The sequence below is a fragment of the Polypterus senegalus genome, chromosome 3 (genome assembly GCF_016835505.1).
Source record: "Polypterus senegalus isolate Bchr_013 chromosome 3, ASM1683550v1, whole genome shotgun sequence".
Taxonomy (NCBI): Eukaryota; Metazoa; Chordata; class Cladistia; order Polypteriformes; family Polypteridae; genus Polypterus; species Polypterus senegalus.
In genome coordinates, this window is record NC_053156.1 from 268,329,072 (window position 1) to 268,341,106 (window position 12,035).

At 35.5% G+C, this 12,035-nt stretch overlaps 1 protein-coding gene across 1 annotated transcript in view; it reads right to left on the reverse strand.

Moving 5' to 3' along the window:
- The window catches only part of mapkapk2a (MAPK activated protein kinase 2a), a 155,048-nt gene that overhangs the window by 22,342 nt on the left and 120,671 nt on the right, over positions 1-12,035 (reverse strand). Inside the window, exons 5-6 of the mRNA XM_039749137.1 lie at positions 9,279-9,408; positions 6,667-6,742 (exon numbers count right to left, since the gene is read on the reverse strand). Of these exons, the coding sequence (XP_039605071.1) occupies positions 6,667-6,742; positions 9,279-9,408 (206 nt within the window). The remainder of the gene's footprint in view (positions 1-6,666; positions 6,743-9,278; positions 9,409-12,035) is intronic.

Genomic DNA, 12,035 nt, shown 5'->3' on the forward strand with positions numbered 1-12,035 from the left:
ACCAGTTATTAGGTTCAGGGGGCAATTACTTTTCACACAGGGCCATGTAGGTTTGGAATTTTTTTTCTCCCTAAATAATAAAAACCATCATTTAAAACTGGTTTTTGTGTTTACTTGTGTTATATTTGACTAATGGTTAAATGTGTTTGATGATCAGAAACATTTTGTGTGACAAACATGCAAAAGAATAAGAAATCAGGAAGGGGGCAAATAGTTTTTCACACCACTGTATATAGAGATAGATATATATAGGTGTATGTATATGTGTGTGTGTGTGTGTATATATATATATATATATATATATATATATATATATATATGCCAGCGACACTCATAACAGTGACAAAACAATTACATTAACAATCATCTTACGTTATTATTAAAATGTTTCCTTTTTCATTACTTCTTTAACACACTACTTCTCCGCTGCGAAGCGCAGGTATTTTGCTAGTTCTTTATATATAAGAGAACAAATTCTCTTGTGTGCTTTACTGCTGATAACGTAACTGAAAGGAAAAAAAAAATCACCAGTGAGTGAAAGGATGTACTATACTGGTGGTTTCAATGCAGGTCCATTTTCTCTCAGCTGAACTCATGATGTAACAGCATCTGGAGGTACAGCGAACAACCTTAAACATGTTGCAATTGCTCATATTTAATCACTGTAGCGGACCTTTCTCGTGGAATTTAATGGTAATTATCTCCCTATTTGCCCGACTACACTTCTTTAAAGTAGACTACCAGCACTCACTAGTTTGCTACCATACATCTTTTTTATTTAGCAATTATTGAAACAATTTTACTGGTCAGTATAGTAGGACTGTTTCATCAAAAATTACTACTCAAATATAATTCAAATTTATTTGAAAAAGGTCTTCTTTGAAGGCAAACCCTAACATTTAATTGTAAAAGAACAGTTGTTGGTTTTACCCGTACCAATTATCGCATTGAGTTACTCCAAACTCGCTATGCAATTTTGTGATATTTTAATGATTTCTTTTAGCATTTCACATCCACTAATAAGCCTTTTCACAGTTTCAAATGGTCAGCTCATTATCTTCACTAGTAAATCTTATAGCCAGACCCTCTCATGTTTCTTTTTTCTGTCCCACTGCCCTGCACTTTGATCTACAAGTGTAGTCAGAGCAGTTTTTCTAAGTGCTTCTGTGGTGTGGTGTCCCACAATTAGTTTTTGTTCTACATGGCTGCTGGTTTGGTACACAATGCCAAAAACAATGAGCAGTAATTAAAAATATTCAGGCCACCGTTATTAAAATATTGCTGCATCAGATAGTTTAAAAAAAAATTAGACGGACTCTGACTTGATACTGTGGTGATACCAATTTTCCAGATCTTTGGCTTTTTATTCTGAATGCTGTTATATAAACAATCCCCTGCCACTGCCCACTGGACACCTCCGAAATAATAAAAAGTCTGCCATCATGCTCTCTTGCCTGCTCTTTTACTTGCTTGTTATTCTCACCCTGACATGGTCATATATTCCTTTTGAACATTGTCAGTACATCAAGCCATAAAAGCAGCCATGATAATAAGCCTAAATCCTTACAAGCCACATGCACTGCAACTCACTACTAATTATTATTAATATTTTGACTTTTTTTAATTTTCATTGCTCCTGCAAAGTGACAGAGGTGTGGGGTACTATTCTAGTACCCAAAAGGGTGAAAGCCAGACTGAGACTGAAAACAAGAAGGTGGTGGGCGATGACGCTTCCCTTATATAGGGTGCAGCTGAACAGGATTTTGATGGCTCTTATATTTTAGGTAACAGTTGCAACTTTTTTTTTTTGCTGTTGGTGTTTATTCTTGCTGTGGTTGCCACTGTGGCCATTACCAGTATAACAATGTATAATAAAAAGCATGTACAAAAGTACATGTAATGCTCAGAATCAATAGCCTAAGTTCGAACATATTCATATACAGTAATTCCTCCTCGATCGCGGGGGTTGCGTTCCGGAACCCCCCGCGATAGATGAAAATCCGCGAAGTAGAAACCATATGTTTGTGTAGTTATCTATACTAATAAAAGGCAAAGCCCTCACTCACTCACTCACTCATCACTAATTCTCCAACTTCCCGTGTGGGTGGAAGGCTGAAATTTGGCAGGTTAATTCCTTACAGCTTCCTTACAAAAGTTGGGCAGGTTTTATATCGAAATTCTACGCGTAATGGTCATAACTGGAAGCACTTTTTCTCCATTTACTGTAATGGAGATGAGCTTGAACGCCGGGGGCGGAGTTTCGTGTGACATCATCACGCCTCCCACGTAATCACGCAGCACATAGAAAATCAGGAAGACCTCAAAAAAGCGCTGAAGAAAACATGCATTATATAATTGAGAAGGCAGCGAAACAATAAGAAGCGAGCGAGTGACATATACAACCATGTTCATGAGTTCTGCTACTTCGGAAACAAAGCACGATGTAAACCTACACTTTAAGTTCATAGACAGGCTGCCGCTGGCGTTTGTAATTTAGTGCCTGCCCATATAAGGCCGTCCGTCAGCGGCAATCCAATAGCAAACTGCCACGGGTAAATATTCACGTGTGAAGGACTGTGTTTATGGAGAGGAAGATGAGATGGTCAGGGTGGTGTTTGACACAAACTCAGCGAAACTGCGAGAGAAAGTTTTAAGTGCCAGGACTAAGGTAACATTAAATACAGCCACGGACATAGCACGAGATGGCACCAGCACAGCTGGGAAACTTCGATGCATGTACACCGAGCGGCTCACGTGAACTGACGCAGTGCACAGATAAAAAGCAACAGTTCCAAAGAGTGCTGAACAAAACGAATTACACAATTGAAAAGGCAGCAAAAAATATGAAGCGTCTAAAAAGCATATTCATAAATCCAGCTACTGCGGAAACAAAGCACGCGGTGGAAAAAGTCAATGTCCCGCTAAAGGAAGACAGTGTAAAAAAAAAAAAACGTGCATGCAGTGTGTCAGGTCTCAGATAAAGAAGAAGACGAGCTGTTTATTGATGCAGTAAGAAACGAATCGATGAATGAAACCTGTCATCTTTACAACGATTGACAAACACGGAATGTAACTTAAACACAACACATCCTACAAATACGAACCTGATTGAAAGAAGTGATAATCAAATCCTTGATGACAGCAACACTCAGTAACACTCACAAAACAAATACTGTGTATTGACAAGTCATGTTACGTTATTTTTAAAATGTTCCCTTTTCTTTTTCTAGCTTTTTTAACACACTACTTCTCCGCTGCGATACGCGGTGTATATATATATATATATATATATATATATATATATATATATATATATATATATATATATATATATATATATATATATATGTATATATATATTCCGATCTACATACTCGAATAATGGATACTTTATTCGCCATCAATGATTGTTTTGGTAAAGCCATACTCAGTGTATTCATTAGATGAACGGTAAAAAGTAAGAGCGAGGGAGGATGCAGGCTGTAGTGCTGGCGTCAACTTTATCTGAATTGCGATCACATTTCAAAAATATATCTTTTCAAGTTCTATTTAGTCCATATTTGTCAAACTCAAGGGCCACGGGCCACATCCGCACGGCGTGTAATTATATCCGCCCGAGATCATTTTATATACTGTATTATTGTTATTAATGGCCCAGGTATATGAGCGCTGGTAACACAATAAACTACAGATCCCATAATGCAGCGCTTCAGCTGCCTTGCCGCTAACACTTATTGCGGCTAGCTCACGCGATGCTGGAGAGAAAAGTTCTTTCTGAAAATAGAGCCTTTAAAAGCGATGGGAGGCTGAGTATATGTTTACTGAACCCGTGTGTCTCATTTGTGGAGCTAATGTGGCTGTAATTACAGAATTTAATCTAAGACGGCACTATGAGACAAAACATCAGGGTAACCTGAATGCAATGCAGAAGATACAAAAAGCAGAATAATTAAATAAGAATCTGACACTTCAGCGGACGTTTTTACCCGTGCACAATCACAAAGTGATTTCAAGTGAAGCTGCTTTTATGAGAGACACAAATGCACCAGTGCAACTTTCCCCTCTTTCCTGTTGCCAAGTAATGTTAAACCAAGTCGTCACTACGGTGTTCCCAAATCGCACTTTGCTGATAAACTGAGCGCACTGAGTTTGCACGGCGCTTTGGTGACTTTGAAGAACAAAAAGTCCGTCTACATGCGGCTCGAACCTTGTGCATGTTTGGTAGCACATATCTGTGTGAGAAGCTCTTCTCAGTGATAAAGACTAACAAAACAGCACACAGGAGTCGCCTCACTGATGAGCACCTGCAATCCATCCTGAGAATCTCCACAACACAGAACTTCACACCAAACATAAACGAACCTGTGGCCAAAAAAAGATGCCAGGCGTCCAGCTCTAAAATGACATATGAGCAAAGACAACTGAATGATTTGATTTGTTATTGCTGAAAGGAACACATTTTATTTATATTTCCAGGTTTTGTTATGCAGCATGTTCATATTTGAATTTGTATAATTTTGACAGGATATATTTTTATGGAGAGCAAAATCTTTTGGGATATTTAAAATCTAAGTTTATTTTTTATATAAAATTACATAAGAGTAAAGAAATTTGAATGTTTGTTCTTTTAATGTTTACTTTATTTCTAACTTGTATAATTTAGACAGGATATATTTTTATGGAGAGCAAAATATTATAAGTTGTTTAAGGTTTGAGTTGATTTATTCAGGAATAATATTCCTGTCTGTTTTTACCATTCCTACCAAAGATATTTCTGTCGACTAAATAAAAATTCCTTCTATTTAAAATTTAAATAGAACTTGAACAAATCTGATAGTTCATAATATCCACGCAGACTTGCACATAAGAGCGGGAGTTATCCGTTTTAACAAGCAGCGTATTGCACTGATACGAAATAGCTGTGTGTATATATGTAGATATATATGTATATGTATATATGTTTATATATGTGTGTGTGTGTGTGTGTATATATATATATATGTATTTGTGTGTATATATGTGTGTGTATGTATGTATGTGTGTATGTATATGTATGTGTATATATGTAGATATATATATGTATGTATATATGTGTATATGTATAGATATGTATATATATGTTTATGTGTGTGTAAATATATATATATGACAACAACACTCATCACTCACAACAGTGACAAAACAATTACATTGACAATCATGTTACGTTATTTTCAAAATGTTTCCTTTTCTTTTTTATTGCTTCTTTAACACACTACTTCTCCGCTGCAAAGCGCGGGTATTTTGCTAGTTTTTATATATTTTAAGCCCTTATAACTCTCCCACACTGTTAACATTATTAGAGCCCTCTAGACTTGAAATAACACCCTTTAGTCAAAAGTTTAAACTGTGCTCCATGACAAGACAGAGATGACAGTTCTTTCTCACAATTAAAAGAATGCAAACATATCTTCCTCTTCAAAGAATGCATGTCAGGAGCAGAGAATGTCAGAGAGAGAGAGCGCACGACAGAAAAGCAAACAATCAAAAAATGCTTTTGGGCTTTTAAGTATGCCGAAGCACCACGATAAAGCAGCATTTTTTAGAGTAGCATCCGTATCTTCTAAGCAAACAGCCTCTGTGCAAACAGCCCCTCTGCTCACTCCCCCTCCGTCAGGAGCAGAGAATGTCAGAGAGGGTGAGAGAGAGAGAGAAAAGCAAACAATCAAGCACCGTGCGGGAAACATACCTTATATAATTGAGGAGTTTAGATAGAGATAGATAGTTTTAGTTAATATGTAATACAAGCTCTGATTGGTAGCTTCTAAGCCATCCGCCAATAGCGTCCCTTGTATGAAATCAACTGGGCAAACAAACTGAGGAAGCATGTACCATAAATTAAAAGACCCATTGTCTGCAGAAATCCGTGATATATATTTAGATATGCTTACATTTAAAATCTGCGATAGAGTGAAGCCGCAAAAGTCAAAGCGAGATATAGTGAGGGATTACTGTATATTCTTTTTCTTAATTTGAATATTCCACCCATTTTTTGACTAATTTGACAAACTCTACAGTAAAAATTTCAGAAACCACAAATGGAGAAATATCTAACAGGATAAATCAAAAAATTTGCTAGTAAGCACTGTCAATAAGTATAGTAATATTAATAAAAGTACTGATGGTTACACAAATGTCACCAACCTGCATTAGAGGACTGAAAATCTAGAATCTTGGTTTCTTACATTATCAAACTGGTTATTACTTTGACCCACGGAAGAGCTCAAATGGAAGGGTTACTTGTGTGCCCTATGCAGCCTCTGAGAATTACTCTAAAACCGCTGCTGCAGAACATGTACTATGCTAGGTTAGCTTCATTTCCATTCATGATCTTTGCATACTTAGGGGGAACAACTTTTGTTTTGATATGAAATACACTATTTCTTAATTTCTATTTTATTTTCTTTAAATATATCAAACAATATAATGTCCAGAAAAACACATAATAATAATAATACATTTCATTTACATAAATTAAAGCACCACAAAAATTTAAATTCCATACTAAATCAAGGTGGCCATCTTAACAAGTGGTAATGCTGCCTAAATAGCACTCTCACATCTACAGAGTTATCTTATAACAACACAATGTAAGGCTCAAAACACTATCAGGACAATTAAACTTACAAGATGTACATGATGACACCAATGGACCACATGTCACAAGATTTGTCATATTTTTCTGGTCCTAAAACCTCAGGGGCTAAAAACAAAAAAAAATAAATAAATAAAAATATAAAAAATTTGTACAATACATTCTTCTATGAACAATAAGTAATACTTGATGATATTAAACAGTAAATCATTTAATCATATACGCAGATCACCTATGGAGGGCACAGTGTCAGCTTAATAAAGTTTAATCATAAAATTTGGATTTGGGATAAAAAGATGAACAACAAAAGTAGAGAATAATACCCTTCATCTTCAGACATTTTTACAAACATTTATTGATAATCTTCTAAGAGTTTTCAAATATCAAATAAATGCATTTTAATTAAATCACCAATATATACCTTATTTCCCCCTTTTCTGTTCATAATAATTTGGCATTTGTTGGAGTCAGTTTTGGATGCAAATTTAAGTAGACTTGTATTTTTTTTTTTTTGGCAAAGTCCATGTTCTTCAGACAATTGGGCCTAGTTCCTCTTTTCTGTATTAGATAACTTGTACAGTTAACTCACCATTCTATATATATTTTTACCCTACTATAGAATTAGTTCAGAAATAAAAAATACACAATTCAGGCATGCCTTGAGAGTGCAATTATGTTACCAGTCAGCTGTGACTTGCAATTCTTTCAACTTGTAGCCTTCATTTGGGTGGTTAGAATAGAAATATAAATAATAGAATACATTTGCATTCATTCCCTGAATGTAACAGACAAAGCTAAAGTTGTCTGCTCAACAATCCACCCATTTCTATGTGGCTTCTCAAGTTTAGAATCATGGGAAGCAGGTGCCTGTCCTACCTGCATGAGAAGCAAGAAAGTAAAACTTGAAGCAAGTTTCAAACCACGTGGCCATCTCTGCACCTGTGCCTAGCCTACAGAATAAATCTAAGATAAAATGTATGTAACTAGTGTTTTAATATCTCTGTATTAGCCAGACGTTTGTTTGACTTAGCTCACATTTTAAGTATGAGACAAATCTAATGATGGGATATGTAATGTGCTAAAGGAAGCACATAATCACAGAGGCAGTGCAGTAATTGGGGCTGAAAATGAACCAGCAAACATCAAATATGTGAGGACTTCTGTATGAAGGAATAGTTTGGACAAAATTAAATAAATAAATTTACAAATAATAAGTGTATTGTGAAATGTAACAATAAAAAAAAATACACTGATATGTGAGTGCACCTAATTAAAACACATCACTAAATGCTTTTGTTGCTTATTTTTTGTTTTTATTTCATTAGCATTATTTATCTCAGTGGCATTACATGCAACATGAAATGTGCCCTGAAATGAAAACAGTCACTTTCACCCATCAAAACTGAGAGGATGAGCTCTGGTGAATCATGCCACATTTACAGAAGACACTACACATGCATACCTTTGGTACTGTAATAATAAATTCAAGGCTTCTTGAATTAAAGAAGCCATTTTACATAATAATTGTTGGAAAACAATATGCACCATAGGCACACATTACATTACTCCAAGTATACAGTTCACCAACAATTCGCCACTAAAATCACAGTATTCAGTAGAGCCCACCCTCCTTTCTAGATGACAGAAAATAATAGTTTAGGTTTCAAAATGTACTAAAAATAAATAAAGAAATAAGTAAACAAGTACATAGAAAAACTGGCAGCAAAAACATATTTCATGACACATTGAATTATTTGTGCTTAAGTATCATTGTTTTTAGTTACATCTCACAGTGCATTTATTTAATTTTATCCAAAATATACTGTATCTCTATATTTTTTAATCCAAAGTAATGATGATCATTAGAGTAATAAATAAGATGCGACAGACATGGTGAAAGCAATGCAACATGGACTGAGTGTTATTAGTCTTAAGTGTCATTAACCAGGTCTTCTCCGTATACTGGTCAACCGTGCATCTCATAACAGCAAATGCCATAAACAAAGAAATTTGGAAGAGGCGCCATCTGGTCAAAAGCGTCAAAGCGAACTTTATTGTCATCTCAACCATATACAAGTATACAGACAGACGAAATTGCGAAGCTCAGGGTCCACAGTGTAACAACATGAAGTGCAAATAATAAATTAGAAATAGAATTCCAATTAAAAAATTAAAACAAGACAAAGAAGTAGCAGCAATATTGGTGTGATGTTGCCTTGGACACCAAATGAGCCAAGACCTCCACAGATTATAATAAAAGCCATTTGCAGACAAAATAAAACACAATGCAATGCATAAGGTAAAATAAAGGCATACAGAGTACAGCCAGCAAATATCTTATAGGAGTAAAGAAATTAAATGCAACAATGTTTTTACTGGAAACTGAGCCTTATGACCTTTCAAGAAAGATACTCAAATAACATTAATAATCTATGAAAGAAGCCACACATTTGTGATTAGAAATCATTTTAAAACACTCAGCAGTCAACTTTTTTTTTTAATTAAACATTTATCATGGTACTGAAATTTCAATGTACATGTAAAATTAAATTAATTCAATTTGGTATAATATTGTACACACCATTCTCTAAGTAAAGACTGATGTAAAACTACAGATCAATATCCCAGCTCTCTTCAAACTTACCAACATAGTAAGGTGTGTAACACGGTGTAGCCAGCGAATTATGAGAGGTAGTTTCTTTGGCAAACCCAAAGTCTGTAAGCTTCAAAATGGGTTTTGAGGACCTTCGCTCTGTGTAGAGGAGATTTTCTGGCTTGAAAAAGAAACGGAAAGGACAATACAAGTTACAGCCTGCATTAAAGTCACGTGTAGAAGAACACTGTAGGGACAGAATACCAGTTGTATGCTGTAAACTCTTTAGGATCATTCTATTATGAACCAGTGCAGTTATGTGTGAGATTCAGCCACATCTGTCCTTAACTCGTCATTCTCTTAAATGGTGGTTTTTGCCATTAACTTAATTTTTTTATTTCTTGAACTGAAAGTTTCAATTTAGATGAATTATCACTTCCTGACTCTCAGACTGCTCACACAGGGGATAATGAACATGAACATTTATTGATATACAGTACTTTTCCCCTATAGGTTTGTATTCACTTAAGATATCCATGTGGAGACTATTTTTTATTCCGAGTCTTAAACAGCAAATCATTTAAAATGAAGGGAAAAGAGTTAATCCGCAGCAAAAAATGGTCAATGCTTAAGAGAGAATGGTTAGAGTAAAAACCTGCAGCCACAGTAGTGCTTCAGGACTAGAGTGAGAGACCCCACTGTGTACTGTATATGAGGAATGGAGGTCTACGTCTTCCAATTCAAAGAGATTGGAAAGAACTAAATGAGTCACCAGAAAAGCAGCATTTGAGTGTCAGTTTTTTCAGGAACAGTTTCGCCACAGGATGGATGAAATATTTTCTGCAGTTTTTTTGTAGCACTAGTGGCAAAAATTAGAGTGTTATGATATAAAGTTTATGAATACATTTCAGAAATCGTTCCAGAAATCTGTTTGGTAGGATTTCATTAAGTATATACATTTTGGCCAAATGCCTAGGCCTACCAAGATTGATGGACAATGCAAGACATGCTCAAAGCTGAGCTACATTCCCAAAGGACGACTGATGCTCACAGCGTCTTGTTCTTGTAATACAATACTTGTATGCAGTTAGGCGTTACCTTTACTCCAGGTCTTCTGAACGTGCTCTCACTGATAAAAGGCCAAATACAGATTTATATATGAAATCAAAGAGCAGGAGTACATTGAGACTAAGTTGAATGTTTGGTTTCAAAGGAATATTAAAACATTTTTGGAAAGTGTACCATTGCACTCATGAAATGCGCCATTAGGTTTTTTTTGGCTAAGGATGCCATAATTTCTCAGTTTAATAGTGATATTTCTTTATGTCATTGATGTGGTCTGCTCTTAGATCAGTCACTTTAGGCCAAAAGAAGGTGTGTTATTTTGTTGTATATAACCAGGTACTTAACAAAGGCAATTGCCAGAGAAGAACAGCCTTTCAAATTTATTGGTAAAAATGAAGTTTTTTTGCTCACTAACACACACTGACAAATGGAGACTGGTTGCATATTTATGATCAGTAAAGAAAAGAAAACTATTAAGAGATCATCTTTGAGTTATTAAGAAGGAAGGATTTTATTGAATTAATGAGTATCTGCCAGTCATAATTGTTGGTTACTAGAGTTGAAATCCCGTTTTAACATTATTCATGGGACCATACAATATTTTGTTATAACAAAAAATTAGTTATACTGGATTTGGGGAAAATATGAACACTTTTGTGACTTGGGTCGCCATCTCTAAAGGCAACAGGGCAAGGATAGCTCTTTAGCTGCTCTGCTGTGTCTGGTAAACAGTAAACCAAGAGCAAAGTAATTAGTTGTCCTCTGCAGGATTAGGCTTACCATGTAACATACTTGTCGTACAATATTTAGAACATTTAACACTGAGCTTTGACCTGCTATTCCTTGCACTCTCCTGGTCTGCCACAGTGGTGATTCAGAAGCATTGGTGTTCTTCTAATTTGAAGATGGGAGCTAAATAAGGAAGATTGCCCTATTGTCATGGTTCCCATCTCATGTCCTTGAACACTGAAGTAACTGCTTCTATTCTGAATGAAGACTTGAGGCTGCACCAGCCTTCTCCATCCAGTAATAAAGTATCTGTATTTTCCTTGGAAACCTGGACTCACCTTTCTGCCTCTTATGCAACTCTGCGACCAAAGCTTGACAATACCTGTATAAAATGCTTCTTAAACTGAAAAAATATAGATTTTATTTGAAAATGAGACGTTAGATGCAACTTTTTTTTGGTGAAAACTGATGGCATTTGTCACTCTTTTTGTTCATCTCAAAGAAAACTTTGAGACGCACCATGAAACTTGGAACAGTACAGTATCCGCAGACATCACAAATAACCATGTGGACGCCTGGTAGAGTACTGACTCGGAATTCGGCTATGTGTATGATGTTGCGCCTACACTCTTGCTGAGCCTTGCTGAGAACAGAAATTTTGGTCTAACAAGAAAGAGTCAGCCTGTTGCAGGTGTCCCAAGACTAGGAAAAAGTATAGGTGCAGCATTGAGTATTTTTTTGCATCAAATGACTATCTTCGGTGGCCATTTTTTCATTGAAAAAAATGTTTTGTTATACTGAAATTTACATTTCATTAAAATAAAAGTTGTTAAATATGATGTTGTATGAATGTTTGTCTGGGCCAACAAAATCTATTCATTATTCTGAAAATGTCATTACTTTTGGTATTTGCTATAACGGAATTTGAGCTGTAGTATGTCTTCATATGTTTTGTCTAGATATCATGGCCTTAGAAATTTTTTCAACTTTTTAAAGGGTGCTCATCACTTAAAT